This window comes from Carassius gibelio, chromosome B6, assembly GCF_023724105.1.
Source record: "Carassius gibelio isolate Cgi1373 ecotype wild population from Czech Republic chromosome B6, carGib1.2-hapl.c, whole genome shotgun sequence".
Taxonomy (NCBI): domain Eukaryota; kingdom Metazoa; phylum Chordata; class Actinopteri; order Cypriniformes; family Cyprinidae; genus Carassius; species Carassius gibelio.
Genome location: NC_068401.1, coordinates 15,341,199 through 15,365,404, shown reverse-complemented (window position 1 = coordinate 15,365,404; position 24,206 = coordinate 15,341,199). Strand labels below are relative to the sequence as shown.

General features: G+C 36.1%; 2 protein-coding genes across 10 annotated transcripts in view; one reads left to right on the top strand and one right to left on the bottom strand.

Annotated features, from left to right (window-relative positions):
• Positions 1-13,969, top strand: part of farp2 (FERM, RhoGEF and pleckstrin domain protein 2) — a 53,194-nt gene extending 39,225 nt beyond the window's left edge. Inside the window, exons 14-28 of one of the 5 annotated variants that reach the window (XM_052558530.1) lie at positions 130-266; positions 2,434-2,523; positions 2,677-2,810; positions 3,156-3,237; positions 3,331-3,568; positions 3,656-3,786; positions 4,389-4,457; positions 4,537-4,626; positions 6,320-6,340; positions 6,576-6,658; positions 7,557-7,675; positions 7,853-8,016; positions 9,870-9,977; positions 10,064-10,215; positions 11,766-13,969. In XM_052558530.1, coding sequence (XP_052414490.1) covers positions 130-266; positions 2,434-2,523; positions 2,677-2,810; positions 3,156-3,237; positions 3,331-3,568; positions 3,656-3,786; positions 4,389-4,457; positions 4,537-4,626; positions 6,320-6,340; positions 6,576-6,658; positions 7,557-7,675; positions 7,853-8,016; positions 9,870-9,977; positions 10,064-10,215; positions 11,766-11,859 — 1,712 coding nt within the window. In that variant the 3' untranslated portion in view covers positions 11,860-13,969. Of the gene's footprint in view, positions 1-129; positions 312-2,433; positions 2,524-2,676; positions 2,811-3,155; positions 3,238-3,330; positions 3,569-3,655; positions 3,787-4,388; positions 4,458-4,536; positions 4,627-6,319; positions 6,341-6,575; positions 6,659-7,556; positions 7,676-7,852; positions 8,017-9,174; positions 9,315-9,869; positions 9,978-10,063; positions 10,216-11,765 lie in introns of all 5 variants that reach the window. The other 4 variants (XM_052558529.1, XM_052558527.1, XM_052558528.1 and 1 more) reach the window with 4 other exon arrangements.
• A 1,098-nt stretch (positions 13,970-15,067) lies between these two features.
• Positions 15,068-22,785, bottom strand: stk25a (serine/threonine kinase 25a). Of its 5 annotated transcripts, none has more exons than XM_052558534.1 (12): positions 22,463-22,784; positions 20,502-20,732; positions 19,413-19,469; positions 19,160-19,268; positions 18,918-19,075; positions 18,549-18,734; positions 17,475-17,620; positions 17,280-17,388; positions 15,970-16,041; positions 15,740-15,876; positions 15,629-15,655; positions 15,068-15,536 (listed from the first exon to the last, which is right to left on the bottom strand). In XM_052558534.1, exons 1-12 carry the CDS (start codon positions 22,490-22,492, stop codon positions 15,497-15,499), a joined length of 1,302 nt encoding a protein of 433 aa, XP_052414494.1. In that variant the 5' UTR covers positions 22,493-22,784; the 3' UTR covers positions 15,068-15,496. The 5 variants fall into 5 exon arrangements, with proteins under 5 accessions (XP_052414494.1, XP_052414492.1, XP_052414496.1 ...); XM_052558532.1 differs by lacking the exon at positions 22,463-22,784 and adding an exon at positions 20,868-21,031; XM_052558536.1 differs by lacking the exon at positions 15,629-15,655 and having other exon boundaries at positions 15,068-15,560; positions 22,463-22,785.
• Between the last annotated feature and the right edge of the window lie 1,421 nt (positions 22,786-24,206).

The window sequence follows — 24,206 nt, the reverse complement described above, 5'->3', positions numbered from 1 at the left end:
ATAAAAATTATATATATATAATAAAATTTGATAAACATCTAAACTATTTACATTTATAATATTATTATTATTGTTGTTGTTGTTGTTTCAACAGTATTAATGTTCTTCCTTTGTTGTTTTATCTCCTAGACTCTGCCACTGACAGCCCACTGCCCTCTCCCTTCAACATCGAGGGTCCTCTGTGCCTGTCGCCCTCTTTCCAGATGTCCACTCTCAGTCTTCCCGGCCAGGCGCCTTCACCCCTGCAGAGCCCCATCTTGAATGAGGTGGGAACTACCAGACTAGAGGAAGACGAAGAGGGCAGGAGGAAGGTACACTGATCGCATGCCAACCTGCCCAGGCAGAAAAAGAGTTCAAAATGTTTTCTGTTGAAGCCCAGCTCAGGGCATCCTCGGATTTGATTAAGTTTGAAGAAATGAGAGCGAATCATTTGGCTTGCGTGGTCTTTGATGGGATTTGCTAGATTGTAGGTTACGACGATGACCCTTTGATTTTAGGGTTGATTAAGAAGCTTTATAACTTTTTGCTAACCTTGGTGTGCACAGCCAACCTAAAATAACCCCCTGGCCCCCACCTCAACTTTTATAGACTTATCAGACATTGACATTTTAAATATGTAATAGCATTTAGAAAAATTACATGAAATATTTCCAAGTTAATTGAAGTTAGGTTAAAAAGAGTTTTAGGTTCTACCTTACATTATATGTTTTATGTTAAACTTGTAAGTGAAATTTTTACATTAGTTTCAATGTTAACCTGTGGATTTTATGTCTCACTTTAATTTCTAGCCACTATGTTCTGTGTTATAAGTTAAAGGTTCTAGATCAGTGGTTCCCAACCTTTTTCAACTCACGGCCCACACAACCAAACACATGTTTGTGCGGCCCACTTCAAAAAAATTAACTGACCCTGCTATTGTTGGGTTAATAACTTAGTACTCAGAAGCTAGATTTTAAACTATATTTATTGAATAAACTAGGGCTGTGGACAAAAAAAAAAAAAAAAAACTATCACGATTTTTTTGATCAATTTTGCAATTCATAAATGCATTCAGGATTAATTTGAAACATATTTCCAAAAGAAAACCAATCAGAGCTTTATCAAAAAGTTGTAACATCTCTAGAACAGACATAAGTCAAAATTATCACTATAGTGAAGATGTAAAAAAATGTATAGACTTGTGGCGCAAAAAAACAAAAAAATTCCTGTATACAGGGACTTTTTTTTATTTTTTGCCATGCATTGTTCATAGAGCTATAGAGCTCATTAATTGTAGCGGTGCCTCAGGTGTTTGCAGTGTGTATACAGTATGTGTATGCGGTCAGCAGTGAGAGCGCATAAATATAACGCGAAAGCACATTAAAATAATGCACGAGTGCGAATCTCTCTGTTCGCAGCAGATTTCCTTTGCTCTGTCACAAAACCAGTCGTGCTTGCTCAGATACACACTGCTTTGCGAGGAGAGAGTGTGCACACTTAAAATGTGTCTCCTCTCACTTAAACTGCATCCTGTTCACTAACAAATTCACTCTATGCTCATGTGTTAGACATGAATTATTTTCGCACGTTTTTATTTCTAGCCTTTTACCGCAGTGAGAACGCTCTGATCCGTCATCATTGGCTCAGAAAAAAGGCGCATCACAGACAGTGTGTGAACCTGGAGTTAGGCATATGCCCAGTCTCTGTTCTCGCGCTAGGCGCAATGCATTCTGATGGGATCGGATACGGGAGGTCAGGGCCGCGGAAAATTGTGTTATAAAGCGATTTAGAAATCGCGCACGCTCAAATCGTGATTTTAGGACGTTTTCTTTTAATCGCACAGCCCTAGAATGGACTGGAAATGAACAGAAAATAATTGGCTGCCCACCTGCAATACCAGTGGGCCGCGGACCACAGGTTGAAAACCACTGTTCTAGATTAACCTATTAAGTTCAATTTTAGGTTTGGTGTGAGTTTGACAGTGTGTTCTTGGCTAACTTCTACATGCATTTTTATATTAACCTCTATGTTTGAAGTTTTACATGAATTCCTAAGAGAAATTCTGCACTTTTAACTTCTAATTTCTGAACCATGCTGACAGTTAACTTGCATAAATTCTAGGTTGTGTATTCAAGGTTGTCTTCTACATTAGTTTTTCTATTCATTTCTGGGTTTTGCATGAAGTTCTAAGTAACTGAAAGTAATACTAAATACTGAAAAGCTGAATTTTATAGATAAATTCTTGGTTCTAGGTCTACATATAAGTTCTAAGTTGGTTATTAATTTCAAAGTTAAGTTCTTGTTTCTGTGTTCTGCATTAACTCTTCATGTTCTACATTCCATATTAATTTCATAGAACATAAAATAGATCAATTAACTTGCCAAATTAAATAGTGTTTCGAGAGCTTAAATCCGCTTATCTTTGAGTGGTTTTAAGTGTGCTTTTATTTCCAGAGATATCCCACCGACAAAGCCTACTTCATTGCTAAAGAGATTCTGACAACAGAGCGGACGTACCTGAAGGATCTGGAGGTCATCACAGTGGTGAGCAGAGCTGTTAGTGTGGGAGGCTTGTCTGTGCAATGTTTCCTGTGTGGTGTCACTTAGCTGTGTGGATGATCTTTTGAGGTTAAATTTAGACAGTCTTTTTGGCTTTGAACTGTGTCTCATCACATTGTTGTGTGCGTGTGTCCTCAGTGGTTCCGCAGTGCAGTGATTAAAGAAAACGCGATGCCTGAGGGTCTCATGACCCTCCTGTTCTCCAACATTGACCCCATCTATGAGTTCCACAGAGGCTTTCTCAAAGAGATTGACCAAAGGCTGGCTCTCTGGTACCAGCTCTTATTTATCAAATCCTAACTTGTTTTGCATATGAGAGTGTTAAATAATTGTAATTTTTATATTTATATATATATAAAGCCTGCTCCATTATATTGATACACAAATTTCGAAGGCCTGTAAATTATCAACATCAACAAAAAAATTGTTGTATGCAATCTACTATATGCCTTCTATTGTATGATTGATAATTAATACTAGTTTTTTAGCAACACAAATTTGGTCTCTGTTTATTTCAAGGTCCAATTCTTGCTGTTCTCGCTCGGTTTTTGCCTCAAAGGATTTATTACGGAAATCCTGTTTTGTCTCAGCCGTTGATCATTTTCACATGTTCACAGGGAGGGTCGCTCTAACGCTCACGTAAAAGGAGATTACCAACGAATTGGAGATGTTATGCTGCACAACATGTGTGCTCTGAAGGTGAGGTTATAGTTCAGTTCTACAAGCGAGAACGACTTGAATTTTAATTTGATTATTGGTGCAAGTATTCAGATCATCCATCATTCATCTCAGGAGTTCACAGGCTATCTGCAGAAGCATGATGAGGTGTTAACAGAGCTTGAGAAAGCCACAAAGCGTGTGAAGAAGCTGGAGACGGTGTATAAGGAGTTTGAGCTGCAGAAGGTGTGCTACCTGCCCCTCAACACTTTCCTGCTGAAGCCCATCCAGAGACTCATGCACTACAAACTCATCCTGGAGCGTCTGTGTAAGCATTACGCCCCCCAGCACAGAGACTACGATGACTGCAAAGGTAAGCATGCTACCAGCTAAATATCAGTTGATTTATTTTCTTCTTTATCTGAGCGTGATAATGAACATACACGTTGCATTTTTGCAGAGGCTCTGAAAGAAGTTGCAGAGATTGCTGCTCAGCTGCAGAGCAGTCTGATTCGACTGGAGAACTTCCAGAAGCTGACAGAACTTCAGAGGGATCTGATTGGCATTGAGAACCTCACGGCTCCGGGAAGAGTGAGTTGTTACCTTGTACATTTGTATTTTTATTTTGGTTCCTCAAAGTGGGTGGATGAACTGGCATCCAAAATATCTCCTTCCAGTTATGAGACAGTTATACTCTGGTCATGGTATTTTGCCAAGTAGTATAAAATCTAACTCTGCATTGCTAGATTTACACATTTTATGTGGCAGAAATCTGTAAGATAAAAGATTAATCTGAGATAGACAAATTATCGAGAAACGTATTTAAAAGAGGGTTATAATACCCAAAATAACAGCAATATTCTTCACTGGAAAAGTTATTTAACCTCTGTACAAACACTCATTGTCATGGGATTCTTCGTCTCATTTCTCTGCCTAAAGATTTGTGGTACGCCGCTGGCAGGATGATAGTAATGTAGTGGTTAGAGCTTGGAAGGAACACAATAGACGTCATTGATTCAGCCTTGCATATGAGCGTCTTACAAAATGAAGAGTTCCAGAAAAACAAGGAAATTGGATTTGCAGTTTGCTGCTATAATTAATTAAAGTCATTAAGTGTTGTGGGATAAACATGTTAAAGTACAATTAATTTTGTCTGCTATCCAGTTCATTTTTTCGCCCTGCTTCTTCTCCAGGAATTTATCAGGGAAGGTTGCCTCTACAAGCTCACCAAAAAGGGTCTGCAGCAAAGGATGTTTTTTCTCGTAAGACTGAACTTTTATTCTTATTTGGCGGTTTTGATTTGAACTTCTCTCTGTGTTAACCAAAACCTTCTCCATGCAGTTTTCAGACATGCTGCTGTACACAAGCAAAGGGGTGACTGCAACCAATCAGTTCAAAGTTCACGGGCAGCTTCCTCTGCATGGGATGATTGTGAGTATCACCAGGAATTATTTTAGAGGGGGAATACTAGCAAACTGCATACTGAATGAAGTACACCGTGTACCGCTGTGGCGTGCGAAACAGTAAGTGTTATGAAGTGATGCGCATTTCAAAACAGCAGTGTGCTGAACATTGTCACATGATTTGTAAAACCTTTGAAAAAAAAAAGTTAAAAATATTACTCCAAAAACCAAACAGTTTAGGACAAAACCAGAACAGATGCTATAGAGAGCCCTCTGTTGCTTTACATCGATCACATAGCTATTGGAGAAATAGTGTTGTATATTTTATTTAGTCTAATGTAACGATATACAAACTTCATAATCACGGGAAGGAGGAGGCGGGAACCGGCAGACATTCAAAATGAAACTTTAATAATAAAATATACACAAAACAGCGCGACAGCCCCTCGCGGACGACCTAAAAACAAACAAAAAATAAAGCCCAGGCCTGGTCCTCTCTCATCCTTCCCACGGCTCTCGGCCCGGCCCCACTCGTCACATCTAACTTTGAAACAATAAAATCTATGCACTACCTTAAACCCGATCCGCCTATGTCTAGCATTTATTGAACAATATTGGATCCTGAGAAAACATTAATTCCATGTTTCATCTGACAGGTCTATAGCATATTTGTTGTGCCTGGCTTCTTTTAAGTGGCTTTTGTTCACAGGCATCAGAAAAGAATACACAAAACATTAATGTGTAGAGGTTGGGTTTGACGTCACAATTTGTTAGCGACTGACTTTCAGTTAGGTCTGGGAGTCGATGCCAAAAGGAATTGATTCTTTGATTCTGTGGTTCTGGGAATCAGATGTCGGCTCCAAATATAAATCAAAATATCTTGGCATTTTCCTGATATACTATCGTTATGCCTGAAAACACATACTGAGTATTTGATGAAGAGCTTCACTGTTAAATAATTGTTTTACATAAGAATGTGTGTGTGGCCTTATGGGATAGTAAAGTATGAGGAATATTGGATAGTAAAGTATCAGGCATATTAAAAGGCCTTTTTGATAAATGACTCTGTCCAAACATTCTGCTAAGATTTGTCCATCTTTAAACATGAGAATCAGGTTTTCTCTGTAGCATGCTGTTTTTAAGGTGAAGTTAGAATTAATGTGGTTTGCTGGAGAGCTCTCAGATGAAAGTACACAGGCAGGCAGGGATAAATGACGTTTACACTGGCATTTACCTCCAAACGTCTGCACTGTCTCGCATCTTAGCTTTGTTTTCATAAAGCAGTGATCTTTCAGGCCTTATTTGTAGTGTCTGCCGTTAACGACAATTGAAATGTACACGCTGTCCTGGCCAACAATTCATACAAGATGAATGTTTAAAGATACACTTACAAGAGCTGGTAAGGACTGTCATGTGCGGAGAAGGAGAAGAGTAGTCTGGGTTGTTTTCAGCTTAAAAAAGACAGACAGTACTGAGAAATCACAGACATAAACATAAACGAAAAATAAAAAAAAGCTATTTTAAATTGTAATGATATTTCACAATGTTACTGTATTTACTGTGTTTGTGATCAAATAAATGCAGGCTTGGTGAACAACATTAGAGGTTTCATTCAGAAACATTGAAACGTTTTTGAACAGTAGTCTGTATTACCAAATGAGAAACGCATTATAACGTACATACTGTTCATGGACTTGTCTATGCTTCGCTCCTGTTTGCAGCTCATTGTGCTGGACGCTCCGGTGAGTATGAAGAAAATCCCCAAATCCTCCACTCCCAAACAACACCTCGAAAGTCAGCCTTTGCATTTCCCTCTCAGCTCCTTCTGTTGTCCCTCCCCAGCATCGATAGAAACGAAGATTGCTAGTAGACCGGATGTTAACGAGTAGATTATTGACACTTTGGGATGAGATCAGTCACATTATCCCGAGTCGTACAGATAAGTTTAACTCTGGACTGTGTTTAAATGTTTTGCAGGTGGAGGAGAGTGAGAATGAGTGGTCTGTTCCTCACTGTTTCACCATATATTCTGCTCAGAGGACCATTGTTGTGGCAGCTAGGTAAAGTGCATATGAAAGAAAGTGTTTTCACACCGTGTTTAAGTAGGACTGGGAATCACGATGAATTTTAGGTTTGATTTGCTTGAGAAATTTGGGTTTTAATGTTAAAAAAATAAAGAACAGTTGGTTACAATTTATTTCGAGGTGTTCTTGTTACAATGTAATTCTACATTTAAGTACTGAATAATATCAATTAACCACGTATTTACTATATGCTTTGGGTAAGAATTAGGGATTGGTTTAGGGTTATTTGCATGTATTTATGCATAATTTATTGTTATTATATTAGTATGTACATGTAACGTGTAACTGGTATTAAGCAACACAGCCAATAATAGCAAGAAATGTTACTTGATTACCAAATCAGCATATCAGAATAATTTCTAAAGTAAAGACACTGAACACTGGAGTAATGACTGCTTAAAAATCTTTTTTATATATATTTTTTTACAAATAAATGTAACCTGGGTGAGCATAAGAAACTTTTTTTATTAACAGTAGTATTTTATTATTATTTTTATATTCAAATAAACATTTATTTTAAAGGGATAGTTCACCTAAAAAGAACAGTTCTGTGATCATTTACTGTCATCATTCCAATTTTGTTCTTCTGCTGAACACAAAAGATGTTTTGAAGAATGTGAATAACCAAACACTTGCTGCTCCTCATTGACATATACAAACTATTTTGCCCACACTATGGAAGTCAGTAAGCGCTATTAACTATTACCAGCAATCTTCAAAATATCTTCTATGTTCAGCAGAACAGAGAACAGAAGGAAAAGGACTTGAGGGTGAGTAAATGATGACCGAATTTTCATTTTTGGGTGAACTGTGCCTTTAATATTTATCTTTGCTGTTCATCATCATTCAGTAAGAGCCTCTTTCTCCTCCACAGCTCCAAGGTAGAGATGAACAAATGGATTGAAGATCTGAACATGGCTATTGACATGTCAAAGAAATGTCAGGAGAAATCAGATCTTCTGTTGGACCCAAGCCTGTGTGATCGCTCCAACAGTAAGTATCTCAAGCCTGCTTGCAATGTATTCATCCACTGTGCAGGAAGTGATGTATTCTTGTCCCTTAGTCTCCTTATCACTGATCCTCAAGTAGATGTAAACCCCATCCCTTCCAATTGCTCCTCCTCTCTTTCCCCTGTCCTCCTTTCTTCCTCTCGCTCCGCACAATCATAAGGATCATCGGATGAAGTGTCTCTGGAGCAGGAGTCTGAGGATGACATGAACTCTTCCCGCTGCTCTCTGGACAAGCAGAGCCACCACAGGGCCAACACCACCATGCATGTGTGCTGGCACCGCAACACCAGCGTCTCTATGTCTGACCACAGCCTAGCCGTGGAGGTAGCATTTACACACACACACACACATTCATGGAGACTGATTGTGTAGGTCTTTACTACAGCTGTAGTGTACAAATGAAGGAACCTGACTGTAGTGTTTGGGTCTTATTTCACCACAGAATCAAAAGAAACAAATATTTTGGATAAAAATAAGATTTCTTTCTTTCTTTCTTTTGGTCAAATATTCAGTACTTGCATTTATTATTATTATTACCATGAGTGTGTCAATACTGTAATGAAAAAATATAATCCTTTGCAATCATATTTTTGTATGTTTTTCTGCTAATTCAGTACAACAGATATTCTACAATAAATTTAGACACATTTCCTTTTTAAATAATCTGTTTAATAAGTTCATTTATTTTTTTAAGTGTATCATCTACTTACAACTTATTGTATAAGTACAAAAATACTTATTGTATTATTCTTATTATTAATTATCAATTATTTTCACATCAGCTATAAACATTTTCACTGTAATGTACTGTAATGCAAAAAGAAAACCATTCTCAAGCTCTCCAACCCAGTTTTTTAATCATAAAATTTGGTGTGAACAATATTTTTACTGTTTAATAATGTGTTTAAATACCAGTTCAAACCATTATATTATTTAAATTTTGGGGTGAAAATAGTCTTTTGTGAGATTCACCCAGTTTGAGCTTTACAGACATGAATACACACACACACACACACACACGTCTCTGAGGCTGGCTGTTGAGGTCTGGACTGCAACCGTAGCTTGTGAATGAGGGGCGAAGACTCTTGGATCTTTTTCTGTTGCTGTCTTCTTTTTCTTCACCCTCATATTTTCCAGTTACACCACATCCAGTAGCTTCTCCACCCTTCCCCTTCCATGTCTTTATGTCTGTAACATATTTTCCTCTCTGTGTGTCCATCAGTAACTGCCTTTTGGAATGAAATTGAATGAATTAATAAACATTTTCATGGATGCTTCATTTCTTCCAACATTTCTTATACAGATTTGAAGAATTTTCTATCTGTTTTTTTTTTCCTTTCTTATGGATTGTAAGCTAACTTTCTAACACTCTGTGTCCTCTGTTCTTCTTCTCTTTTGCTTCTTGTTGTCCTTTTTGTCTTGATCACTTTCTCTGCATCACACGATCTGTCCTCCTTGCTGTGTTTGCCTGCCTGCTCTCAGTGTTCAGTTCTCCAGCCGTGTCTCCAGAGCTCCCCCCTCGGTACCTGCTCGGTCAGGGCCAGAGACCCAACACGATCACTCATGTGTGCTGGTACAGAAACCAGAACCTTTCTCTCAGTGATTATCTGCGCATGAACCAGGTACCAACGAGGTTTTGAAGCCCTTCACTTGAATATGAAAATGTCACAAATCATTAAAATACAGTGATCCTTAATTATCTAAATTCATCTCTGTCTATCTGTCTATCTATCTATCTATCTATCTATCTATCTATCTATCTATCTATCTATCTATCTATCTATCTATCTATCTATCTATCTATCTATCTATCTATCTATCTATCTATCTATCTATCTATCTATCTATCTATCTTGTGGTTTATGTAGGGCTATATATTACAAAACCTAGGCCTGATTGATGATACATCCTACATCTACAAAACTGACTCGTGAGAATTGTGTAGAACGAAGAGTTCAAGCTCTTCCAGCGAATTTGAGACTTTTCTCTTGTGATTTCTCTTTTTGCTCATTTGGAAAAGTGGTCCTCTCTTCTTCAGCTTATTCTTTCTGTGTTTTGTGCAGCTGTACTTTTCATTAAACTCTAATGCAGCACCAGTGGACTCTTGTGAATGAGGGCTTCTTGCAGCTGTGTTGCAGCAGTTGAATTTTAAAACGTCCTGTCGTCCTCCGTTACAGAACCAGCTGTCTGGTTACCTCCTGAGGAAGTTCAAGAACAGCAACGGCTGGCAGAAACTCTGGGTCGTCTTCACCAACTTCTGCCTGTTCTTCTATAAGACACACCAGGTAATAACAGCTGTTTGATATATTGTGAAAGATGAAAGTTCCTGAAGAAGGTCTAAAGGTCTGGATAATTCTTGTTTTTGTTGCAGGATGACTTCCCCCTGGCCAGTCTGCCATTGCTAGGTTACACAGTCAGCACCCCAGGGGAATCAGATAGCATTCATAAGGAGTACGTCTTCAAGCTGCAGTTCAAGTCCCATGTTTACTTCTTCAGGGCAGAGAGCGAGTATACATTTGAAAGGTATGGTACAAAAAAAAAAAAATATATATATATATACACACTTTTTTTCATAGTTTGGCTGGTCCTGCAACTTATAGTCAGGTGCGACTTATTTATCAAAATTAAATTGACATGAACCAAGAGAAATGAACTAAGACAAATGAACCAAGAGAAACCATTACCGTCAGAGGGCGCTCTATTACCGCCAAAGGGCGCTGTATGCTGCTCAGTGCTCCTGTAGTCTACACTGAAAACATAGAGCGCCCTCTCGCGGCTGTAGACGGTAATGTTTTCTCTTGATTCTTGGCTCTAAATAAATGCAACTTATAGTCCAGTGTGACTTATATATGTTTTTTTACTCATGACATATTTTTGGACTGATACTACTTATACTCAGGTGCGACTTATAGTCCGAAAAATATGGTGTGTGTATATATATATATATATATATATATATATATATATATATATATATATATATATATATATATATATATATATATATATATATATATATATATATACTGAATTTATTTTAAAATTGTTTTGGTTATTCTAGGTTTCATATTAATTATGTCATAATGTGATTGTCAGCTGATTTCAGTGTATCATTTTAATGATTTGGTAATTAATCAAATTAATGTCAAGTGCTGTCCTAAAGTTTGGAATCTGTAAGATTTTATTAAATGCTTTTGAAAGAAGTCTCTTATGCTCTTAGGCTGCAATCATTTGATGAAAGTACAGTTAAATTTCTGATACTGTAAAATTTTAATACAATTTAAAATAACTTTTTGAATTAATTCCAAGTGATCAGCAGACATTGCTGATCACAGTCTTCATTGTCACATGATCCTTCAGAAATCATTATAATATGCTGATTTGGTGTTTAAGACACATTTTTAATGGTTTTTATCAGTGTTGAAGACAGTTGTATGGAAAACATGATACGTTTATTTTTTTCAGGGTTCTTTGATGAATAGAAAGTTAAACTGCTGATAGCCTCGTGGGCAGCAGGTCAACATATAGCATCATTGCACTTCGGGTATCCCGAGTTCGAATCCCAGCTCGTGGATATCTCTCAATCCCACTCCTCTCTCTCTCTCTCTCTCTCCAATACTTTGTATTGGTATAGGACAGTGTAGAGGTGACTGGACGTGAAGTGGGAGAGAGGGTTGTGGGATAGGGAAATGTCCTCAAGCCGGGATTCCAGCTCAGGATGCCTGTAACATAACAGCGCTATATGCTGGTGCACTGCCCACAAGGCTGTCAGCACTGACAAAATTATAAATGTCATTTGATCAATCCGGTGCATCCTTTCTAAAGCATTAATTACTTCCAAAAAAACACTTAGTGACCCCAAATGTTTGAACAATACTGCATGTCATCATTATTTGCAAATAATTGCTCATTCTTGCTAATAAAAACATACAAATAAAATATCTTAATTACAATTGAATACATAGTAGTTTTGAAGTTTTTTATTATTATTAATGCTAAATGAACATGCTTAGTTATTTTTTTTTCTATAAAGTGGCTATTTGGTATGCTAAAACATGCTGGGATGTCTGCAGATGGATGGAGGTGATCAAAAGTGCAGCGAGCTCCGCGGGACGCATGAGTCTGCTCGTACCCAAAGGTCCAGCAGAGATAAACGGGGGAAGCTGAGTGTGTCAGACGGATCTCCTGGAGCTGAGGGCTGGGCCCACTGTCTGCCAGGCCCAAACACACCATCATCATTTTATCATTTCTGATTTGTGGCTCTGAGAAGCTTCATCATAATAACTTGAGTCTCGACCCTGGACTGGTAGCTCTCTGCTTGCTGGGAGTTTGAGCTGCTTATTGAAACCTCAGCCTGAAGAAGTCGGTCGGACAGTATTGCGCTCTGTAATTCTCTTCTCTAAATCTTTTCTTCTTGTTTTCTTGCTAATGAAACAAAAAGTGGGCGTCTTGGTTTTCTAGAACCACATTAGACTAAAAGAATTCTTCTAAAACCACATTAGACTGAATTAAGTTATGTTTGTGTTTATCTGGCTAAGGTTACACTTACTGCTGTATTTAGGATTTAAGGTCTTCGCTAAGATGAATCCATCATGAGGATGATATTTAATGACTCGTTACTCCAGTTTATTCAGTAGAAATCTAGTCCCAGGACTACAGAATTGCTTTCTATTATTTGTCTTGGGACAACATGACTGAATACTACTGAATGGAGTGCTGACAAACAGAGGGTTTGTATTAAGTCCAGCTGGTGCAGATGTGCAAGTGAGATGAAGGACTAGCGCTGATTTAGAAACAATAAACCATTCTAAGTTCCAAGATCGAGCACCTTGGCACTTTTAAAGGGCTGATGGTGAGATGCTGGTACAGGAAGGAATCGGAGAGGAATAGAAATGTTATTTTGACGATGAGGCAGCTGAATTTGTTTGTACATTGTGTGCTGTCCTCTTCCAGCGTAGGTTAAAGCATGTCTTGAAGGTCATTATTAAGCGACCTACTGTTTAGGGGATTTTTGATCTCACCGCATTGATTTTCTTTAAATCTGAAAACTAATCAGATATTTATTTTAAAGTGAAGACTGACCAAAAAATATTCACTAACCAAACTAAGTGTAATGTTTTAAATGATGTATTCACAAATGTCACTAGTTTAGATTTGTGCGCCACTTGACAGAAAATAAGCTCAAGTCTAAACTCACCCCTTTATGGGGATAGAGGGTCATCCAGTGCAATACAGCCCTTCTTTTTTTCAGTTTCTGCCCCCTACACACAGGGAAGAGGAAATGGTTCTGGTGAAGTTTTGTCAAAAAACAACAACGATGCAAGATCGTTCGGCCGCTAAATCCTAAAATTTAAACTGGGATCAACAGCCTAAAACTGACGGTTCCCTTTAATTATAATGTATATGATTTTTTTTTTTTTTTTAAAGCATATTAATAATTAATTTACAAGTTCTTTCCCTATGATCTATTGATAAGCTAAAAAATATTCCTTTTCTTTTTTACTACCAATATTTTTTGCAAGGCATATCTATATATACTGTATATGTATATGTGTCTGTTACAGTCTAATTTTGATGGAAGTCCAGTTGAGTTATTTGTTGTTTTAGTAGCATGATGAAGTCCCACAGCATGTGTGACAGTGTTATGTTTACTGATCGGCTTCACTTTATGAAGACAGATATGTAGACATCTGATTTGGGAGATTTATTTTGCCTCTTGGATTATTAGTTCTATTTATAAGGCTTTTTGGCTTTGTCCGTTCAACATGCTGTACAGGGTCCAACCAAAGACCTGAAGAAGTCTTGCAGAAGCCTGAAAAGGTTGGCCAGGTGTTAAGCAGTGTTGCTTTGTGCACTCATAACAATATACTGTAAGCAGCTGTCATCTCCACATGAGCTCTGCTAGTCTGATGCGTTTCGAATCCCTCTTAATTCATTAATGCACTGTGTGGGCTCATGGTCTCCACCCTTTTTTGTACATTTTATGCAAGGACTGGAATCGTTTTCTGTATCTGGCAATAAGAGGGTTGGATGAACGGTTGTTTTCCATCCCAGATTGCTAAGCACGAGAAAAGGGAGTTTACTCAAAGCCCTCAGTTTCCGGTCTTATTTTGAGAGGCACTAAACTGAGTTTTGATGAAATCGCTTCTCTCCAGCTTTTACTATTTATTTTGTGTAGCATGTTGCTGAGGCGTTGCTCCTGTACACACCGCATGTAGTAAGTTTCATGTTATGACTTTGAAGGGATATCAAATAAAACTGAACTGTGTAAACATTTCATTCTCTTCTTTTTGTCCTATTTAAAGGGTTAGTTCACATAAAAGTAAAAATCGTTAGCAGTATCCCACCCTGTATGAGTTTGTTCATCGTTAAAACACAAATTAAGATATTTTAATGAAAACTGAGATTTCTGTCCCTCCACTGAAAAATCACTACACAAAATAAAAGTTAATAAAAACTTTGTAAAGGTAATCTATATGAATTGAGTTTAATTCAAGTCCTGTCTAAATTAACAACAATTGATTGTATAATGTAAACTAATATGTAAGATTTAATTCAGGCTTTTATTCACATGTGACCCTGGACCACAAAACCTGTCTCAAGTTGCTGGGGTATATTTTTTAGCAATAGCAAAAAAAAAAACAAAAAAAAATACTGTACTGTATACTGTATTTGTACATTTCTTCCCGTAAATATATCAAAACTTAATTTTTGATTAGTACCCGTATTTTCCGGACTATAAGTCACACTTTTTTTCATAGTTTGGCTGGTACTGTGACTTATAGTCAGGTGCGACTTAATTATTAAAATTAATTTGACATGAACCGAGAGAAATGAACCAAGAGAAATTAACTAAGAGAAAACATTACCGTCTCCAGCCGCGAGAGGGCGCTCTAGGCTGCTCAGAGCTCCTGTAGTCTACACTGAAGACATAAGAGCGCCCTCTGGCGGCTGTAGACGGTAATGTTTTCTCTTGGTGCTTGGTTTTAAATAAATGCGACTTATAGGTGCGACTTATTGTCCGAAAATATGGTAATATGCATTGGTAAGAGCTTCATTTGGACAAATTCAACTGCAATTTTCTCAATATTTATATTTCAAATAGTATCTCGGTCAAATACTGTCCTATCCTAACAAACCATACATCAATGGAAATATTAATTATTCAGCTTTCAGATGATATAAATCTCAGTTTTGAGAAATTGACCCTTATGGCCTGTTTTGTGGTCCAGGGTCAAATATAAAGCGTTGATCAACGTTCATACATGGAGAACATCAAATATAGTAAACAACTGAAGTGTATGTGCACTGATCAATATTTATATGTGAATAAAGTTAAATCTGTTTATATTACAACACAAACAATAAAAAAAGGTTTACTTTTACAATTCTTTAATGATTTTTTAATGAAGGTACAGAATTCTCTCAGATTTGTGTTTGAAGCTGAATGAAAGTCTTCTGGTTTTGGAATGACATGGGGGCGGGAAAATGATGAGAAAATTGTCATTTTCTGGCAATCCCTTTAAGCCTTTTCCTACATTTTACCTTTTTTTTTTTTTTTTTTTTTTACACTAGTTTATTTACATTTCAATGTACTTAATGACATTTAATGGAATACACACAAACCTGGTTTGTCATTTCATATTTTACATTTCATTTAGACATTTCAAAATTCTATAAAGTAAACTGTAAAAACATCTCCTAATACAGGCTAGAATGGAATGACTGATTGGTGTTCGGCTGAAGGAGCAGGATGTGGGCATGTCTTTCCATCGGACAGAGCTGACCAGCAGTCAGACGGACCTCATCGTTTTGAAGGCATGCTGTTTCCGTTGAGTGTAAACCTGCAGGGTTGAGACAAAGGAAGTCTCAGAGTTCACTCATGCGGAAGATTTAGTACTGCATGCAAGTGCCACAGCGCAGCACAGTATCTTACAGTATTGAATCAGCATGACCTGAAAACCTGGCATAATCAGAAAATGACAAAATTCAATTAGATACTGTGTGTACAGACACACAGGTAATACTGTATATTAAATGTGTTTACCTGCACACTCTCTCTGTAATGTTATTGAGTAAACGGTCAGAGATTCCAGGGCTGGACTCCTCGGCGAGGCTGAAAGCATTTTCCAGTTCCTCCAGGGCACATACAGCGCTCCTGCTAACACGCCGCTTCTCCTTCAGCTGCATACAGAACATAATCCACGTGTTCAGACTTGACGTTAAAGCAGGAGGCCTAAGCTCACTTCCATAAATGTAAGTTTTTGAATTCTTTACCTCTCTGAAGATGGGTGTGATGACTGTTTTTAGAGATGGTGACTTTGGCTGCCTCTTCATACCATCTGATGTCTGTTATATATATAAAAAAAAAAGAATAATTTCAGCTGTATCTTTTTTTTTTTTTTACATTTCTTTTTAAAATGTACATTTAAATGTGTGTGTCTAATTTTTTTTTGCAAGTTTGCAATTTGATAAAACTGACAATTCATCTGTAGTATAACATAAATACAAATCAGAAAAGAAACTGATCTTATTAAATATAACATTTGTATTACAGGTGATCTGTGCTGCCTTTGATACTATTGACATTCTCTTGGGTAGGCTCAATTATGATGGGATTAATGGAACTGTATTGCTATTTTTAAAATCATACTTATCTGACAGTTATCAATTTGTAGCAGTAAACGAAGAAATATCATATGGATCACAAGTTTGGTATGGTGTACCGCAAGGCTCAGTGCTAGGGCTAAATATTTTAATTGACTATAGTGTCACATCAGTTGTGTTGACTATAGGGTCGCATCAATTTTCTCTATGGGGAACTGATTTTCAACAATAACTTATACTAGCCTATATATATATATATATATATATATATATATATATATATATATATATATATATAGGTAGGCATGCATGCATGTTTTTTAAATTATTTTAATTCAGTTGTCATTTGTGATACTTCATGGGATTTTAGCATTTTTTCCCTCATTAAAACTGTTCAGTATAGTCTTGTACCTCGGTTTGTTTTGTCCAATTTTCTAATATTGTCTGCTTCAAATGAAAGTTTATAATGTTATGATTTTTTTTCTTGTAGCTGGCTGGCTTGGTTCATAGCTTGTAAGTCTCAAATACTTTTTTTAATCACTATTGGAAAACTGTTCTTGAACAAAGACGGCTGAAAAAACCTACAGGCACTGTTGCGATTTATAACACCAGTATTGAGCAGGTCATGTGATCACACAATATGGCTCAACTATATATACAAGACTGTACATGATTTAGAACTAGTAAAATATTTAAAATTAAATCTATTACACTTACTCTTTTTGCATAAAATGTTTACTTTGACAGCATTTTTTAAGGAGGCACTGAAATATGTAATACAGTATAAAATCAGATTAAACATTGACAGATCTGTCCCATTTATCAAAGCCAGCTCTGATGCAACTTTAATTTACATCAACTAAAATTCAGTGTAGACATATGCTGCCTCTGTGGCACTACAAAGTCTGTTTAACCACCCTTTATGCCCTCTATATAGTACAGATTTTGTGTTGACTTTGCTGATTTTAGATCATGTTTACCTTATTGTCTAAATGACTGAAACCTCTTTGTAACTTGTTCATGGAAGTGGGCCGCACAGTGGGGAAAGTCCACACAGGACACTGGTCCCTGTCATCTCCCTCCCCATCCCTGAGTGAAAACACACACAGAGTAAACATGCTGAATCTTCACAGGTTTGCTGATCGCTCATCTAGGAATGGAAAGCACACACATACATGTCAGAGTCATCAGAGCTTGATTCGTCCCCGTGGCCCTCTGATTTCCAGCGGCGGTATCGATCAATGAGCTCTGCCAGGTATGAGGTTTTCTTGGTGTAACGGGTGATGAACTTGTGTTTCAGAAGCTCTTTGGCTGTCGGTCTCTGGTGGATGCAAACAGCATATCATAAAAATTAAAAGCCTCATGTTTTAAAGTTTAATTAGCCTAATCTAAAAGCTAATGACATCACTGGCAGAGTTTTAATAGAATTACAGGTATGACAGTTCTATTCTATGAATATTTAAAATATCTATATGATACTTTACATGGCATTAACTGATGAAATATACCTTTATATATACAGTACAGACCAAAAGTTTGGAAACATTACTATTTTTAATGTTTTTAAAAGAAAGGCTCTTCAAGCCTGCATTTATTTGATCAAAAATACAGAAAAAAACAGTAATATTGTGAAATATTATTACAACTTAAAAGAATAGTTTTCTATTTGAATATACTTTAAATACATATATTTATTATGAGTGTTGGAAACAGTTCTGCTGTCTAATATATTTGATGAATAAAAGGTTAAAAAGAAATGCATTTATTCAAAATAAAAAAAATTCTAATAATATATATTCTAATAATATATTTTCTTTACTTTCACTTTTTATAAATTTAACACATCCTTGCTGAATAAAAGTATTGCTTTCATTTAAAAAAAGAAAACAAATTACTGACTCCAAATTACTGACCGGTAGTGTATATTGTTATTACAAAATATTTATATTTTAAAAACATAGCTTTTTTTTACTTTTTATTCATCAAAGTATCCTAAAAAAGTATCACATGTTCTGAAAAAATATTAAGCAGCAGAACGGTTTCAAACTTTGATAATGAATCATCATATTAGAATAATTTCTAAAGGATCATGTGATAATGATCCTAAAAATTCAGCTTTGCATCGCAGAAATAAATGATAATTTAAAGTATAATAAATTTAAAAACAATTATTTTAAATTGTAATAATATATCACAATTCTTTTCTTTTTTTAATAAAGTAAAAAAAAAAAAAAAAAAGAGGTACTAACAAATCGTGGATCTTTATTGAGACAAGTTTCAACAAAGTCCTTAAAGGCTTTGCTGTAGGACCCTTCCAGCGTGGGTGGGTTATTTTTAGGGATGAGGAACAAGACTCTCATGGGGTGAAGTTCGGAGTTGGGTGGCTCTCCTTTAGCCAGCTCGATGGCTGTGATACCCAATGACCAGATGTCAGCCTAAGACACCGGGAAGAAAAAAGGGCAAAAAATGGGGGTCAGTGCTTGTGCCATCTGTCTGTCTCTGAATATTTAATTGAGCTTATTTTCCTCACACAACAGCAGCAGTCTTGACTAGTGAACAGATGTTGATGTGGAGAACTTGAACATGATACCTGTTAGCTAAATGACAAGTACTTGTACCTTGAAGTCATATGCAGACTGTTTGATAACCTCTGGTGCCATCCAAAATGGAGTTCCTACAAATGTGTTTCTCTTAATCTGTGTGTCTGTTAACTGGCCAGCCACTCCAAAGTCCGCCAGCTTGACTTCTCCATGTTCGGAGAGTAACACATTGGCCGCTGTAGAAAAAAGCAGTGTTATTAATGTAGGGACACTTCACAGAACTAAAAGGAACTAAACCGAGGTAAGTTTTGCAGACTAACCTTTGATATCTCTATGAATCTTCCTCTCGGAGTGGAGGTAGTCGAGTCCTTTCAGTATTTCTCGGATAATGGTGGCGATGTATGCTTCTTCCAAAGGTCCCGGCCTTAGCTGTGCTCAAACACATTGGAGAATGTTTAATACAGTGACATTTCCTGTGCCCTTGACATTTCCCAGAGTTTTTCCCTGAAGTAATTTTCCGAAGTTATTCCTCACTTTAAAGAACCCAGAAATATAATGAAAAGACCAACTCACCAGGTCCAGAGCCGATCCACCTCCCAAATATTCCATGATTATCCATAGCTTAGAGCCCTGAAAAACACAAGAAACCACATAAAATAAAGTTCTACAATAAATTCAACTGATTTTTTTTAACTATTAATACAACTTCTGAATTTTTGTATTATTTATATACTTTTATAGTATTTGTTACAATTTTGAATGAGCTTTTGTTTTCAGTTCTCATTTGAATATAAAATTAGTTTTGTGCGTTAAGTTTTTATGATCAAAACTTGATAACACTTTACTTAAAGCCTTTATGCGTTATAAAAGTAGTTTTAATGCATTAATTCTGCCTTGTAATGTGTTGCATGATATCATGACTAAATGGAACCCCAGTTAGAATTCACTGCAAAACTTCTAATCTATTCATTTTCACATCTTTAGAAAGTTTAATGCACTAAAACATGACAAACAAATCTAAATATAATTGTAAATATTTATATAATGCATTACAATATAATTTATGAATACCTTTATAATGCATTATACATGAAGGCTTTGAGTGTTAGTGTTTTTTTTTTCTATATAATTTTCATATATCCATTTTAATAGCTTTAATACTTTAATGTAAACTTATTCCACTTATAGTTTTTTTTCTTAGTTGTCAAGCTTTTCATTAAAAAAAATTATATATATATATATATATATAAATATAGTTTTATTTATTGGTTTCAGTTAACCATAGCAGCTATGGTCACTGTCTACTATTTCTGTATGGGAAAAAACGGCTGAAAGTTTGAAAAATTCTTCATTTTGTGTTTCATAGAACAAAGTCAGTGACCCTTTATAATAAAGTACCATGAACCAACAATGAACATGAATGTTAATTCATTCTTATTCCTAAAACATGTCAAATTGATATGACTGCTACAAAACGTATTTATGTAGAAAAAAAAATTGTCCCTCTTAAAGTATTGCTTATTTAGTTAATGATACATAGCACATAATCTAAACTCATGTCATTGTAAAGTGTTACCAGGAAGTCATGTGTTTTCATTCAAGTAAACTATTCCTTGCAAACTACAGAATTATCATGTAATCTAATGAGAGCTCTGCACAAACCGTCAGATAGGAGCCGTAGTATTTGGTGACATAAGGGCTGTCACACTGGCTGAGGACCGTGATCTCCTGCTGGATGTCTTCAATCTCATCCTCTGCTTCCTCCAAGTCAATAATCTTAATGGCCACCACCTCTTTTGTGCGGTTGTTTATGCCCTTGTACACCTCTCCAAAAGAGCCTTTACCAATTCGTTCCAATTTAGTGAAGTATTCCTCAGGATTCAATCGTGAATTCTAAAGAAAAACAAAAAAGATTTGAAAATTCTTACCAGCTATTTATGACCAGATCCAACACAGTATTTTCTTTACACGCGTAATGAACTTTATACGTTGTCCTATTATTCAAGCAACAAATTCAGGAAGATCTACCCAATCATCACTCCACTGAAGGTCCGGAGAAGATGAGAATCTGTAAAGTGAATTGTTAGAAATCCCATGTAGTTTTTTAAGCAGTTTTTTCATTTTTCTGCCGTGTATCCACTAGCAGAGCATCCACTTCCTTGCTCTGTTTTATCAAAACAACAACACGCTCTTTTGACGACAAGACTCAAAGTTCAGGAGATAAGACCTCCTCCTAGGTATCAGCTGGACATCGGATTTCCGCATTAATCACACTTTTATTACACTTTTCTAAAGCACTGGGCAATCAAAACAAACCTTTACTATTCTTGGTAGTACCACCCATTGGAGGCTCCATAAAATGAGATCAGCAAGGTCTTTTTAACAATTCTCAGAAAGCCGAGTTAATTATTCTGCCGGCTACACCTGTGTGATCGGTGGGTGTGCTACTCTGATGTTCAACCCTCATCAAAACATGATGCACTACAATTATCACACTGACCTACCAAACGTGCGCATGGCCAACATAACATAAACAGATGAAGTCCATCATATCCTGGTCCGCTACAGAATAACAACACCATCTCATATTTAATATTACGGCTTTACACTAGGTTTTTCTCTATTTTGACGATGTCAAAAAAATGTGATGTGAAGAGACTCGATACGATATCACAGTTGAAATCAGAGATGGCATAATCCAAATTAATGTTAATTGACGATCAACATTTCCTTGGAATTTGCCATTTTTGCAACCCTGTTACTAACAGAATATTTTGCAAAGCTCTAGCAATAAATGTTTAAGAAATGTCCAAAATAAGACATTAGAAAAGATTTGTGTGAGTGGGTAAAAGGGTTGCAAATTCTAGCCTGAATTGTGACGTTTCTCAGTAGGACCAGCTATAAAGCTATAAAGTTGCCTTCTTTAGGGGATAGCCTACTGTCTGTTTCAAAATCAGAATTGTACACTGGAGCTGTAGTTTGAATAGGCTACTTTTCATAAATCATAAATCATAGCGGCCATCATATCAGCTTTCAACCATTACGGTGTCAGTTATAATACTGCCAAAAATTTCTATTTTGGTGCACCCCGAGTTGTGATCTATTCTAAACACTATTAAAGAAAGAGAAGTGTTTTCTTAATTTACCATTTTATTTCTTCGTCCTAAGAGGAACATCATGTAAACTGCCTACACTTTAGTTCACATTATTTAAATGTCACACTTTACATAATTGTACAATATATTTACATAAACTACACTGTAAAAACACATTTTCCAAGCTGTAAAACAAAGATTATCGGAGTGTGTTTTACAAGAAAATACTGTGATATTTCACGTTTAATGTGTAACTCGCCTTTTCTTTGTAATTGTTTGTACAATTTACAAGCAATTTCGGGGTAAAAGTTATGTAAATCCCACAACATTTATTTTTTTCAGTGTAACTACGTGTACTCATTATATTACAGCCTATATTTAGTATAATTCATAATTACAAAAGCTTACTATAGTACAAAGACACTGTAGCTAATGTTAAGTTCAGTCATCCTCCAACAAGGACAGTAAGTAACTCTTATGTGTCAGAATGAAAGGCATGCATGAGTCATCTTCATCTCTCTGGATTACCTGGTTCCTAATGTTCTGAAGGTGTGCCATGTCCAGATTTTATCTACCTCCAGTTCGAGGGTTCTTCTCTGATTTTTCCTCTTTCTCTCTTCTTGGTCAGTCACCCACTAAAGGAACAGCTTGTTCCCAATCCACGCTTCTCTAAATCATTCCAGTGCATCAGGCTGACAAGCTCTATTGTTTAAAATGATTTTAATATGTAATCCTGTCCATACATCAAGAGCAGACACGCAGTTTTTGATATGGATGTTTACGGTTTATGCTCAGCACAGTAGACTCCCTCCCTCAGGCTAATGAAACCCCGCTACTCTAAAAGAGAGGAATTGTGTTAAGCGCGTGCGTTGCCCAAAGACTGCTGGGAACCGTAGTTTTTCACTCACCACCCCGTCGAGCTGGGGAATATGACGCAGGGGCGTTTTCCCCGAGGAGGCGAGGGAGGCATCTGCTATACTCAAAATTGGATGAGAAAATAAACGATATTTCCAAAATAAACCACTCAGATATGATATTAAAAGGTACGAAACTTGGTGACTTTACGGCCATTGGTATGTGAACACAAAAAAATTGATTGAGGGCGTGACTCGAAAAAGCTAAATGCTCGTAAAAAAAAAGACTCTCTCATGGTCTTCGGTCAAAAATGACTGACCATATGAAATGAATGGGAAATGGCAAAAAATATATAAAAAAAAAAATAATTATATATATACTGACATTTTTTGTGTCTGCAAAAGAATGCCTTAATATACATTTAAGCCACAACCTAATAAAAGTAAACAATTATGTATAAAAACAACTAGGTATTTCAAAATCCTGACAACTTTTCAAATTTAATTTTTTATGTGTTGAGTGAAAAAAAAGGATTTACTCTGTATATGAATTTTCATATAAACGGGAATAAATAATAATAACTATATTATAAAATAATAATAACTATAGGACATGTAAGAGCCAGTATGTCTGTAAATTTCGAAATAAGGTGCATTAAAAGTGAATTCATCTTTGATTTAATATGAATATTTTAATTAAAAACGTGTCTCCACCACTGATCTATATTGTGATGGCATTTGAGTTATTTTCAGCTTCCTGTTATTGTGTATAGATAGATTTCTTGTGCAATATATGTGCAAAGTGCAGGTCACTTTCACTCTGGGGTTTATGTTACAGTGTTTTTAAGTCCTTAAAAAAAAAAAAAAAAAAAAAAAAAAACATTTCATGCAACTAGTCTATTTTTTCCCCTCTCTATAGAAATTTTGCCATGAGTAAAATGTAACCTTACTATAAGGGATATAATGGCATAAGATCAATGAGTGTTTTTTTCTTCTCTCTCTCTCTGTTTTCAGTTAATTTTATGTTCAGTCAGAACATTACCTGCTTGAACTGGCAGGTTTCTATACAAAAATGATGATCCCTCGGTCTGTATGAATTGTGTTAGTAGTGGTAACAAACAGTTGGTTAGATATTCTGTCAAATATTCTTTTCTATTTAAGGACAGTTTGCATTCCAATATGTCATGTGTAGTGTCAGTTTATGTCGTCTTAAACATTTTTCTTTTTGTTTTAGATTTTGTATAATAGCTTCATATCACATTTCACACTTGTTTTTCTTTTAATGTTCATAATAAACCGCTACTTTGACAAAATGCCTTTGTAGGCTAGACATCACATCCATAGACCTTTAAATCAGAATTTCAATTTACATGTCCTTCATGCTTTGTTTTGCCTTAATAAAGTTTCTTGTTGGAATC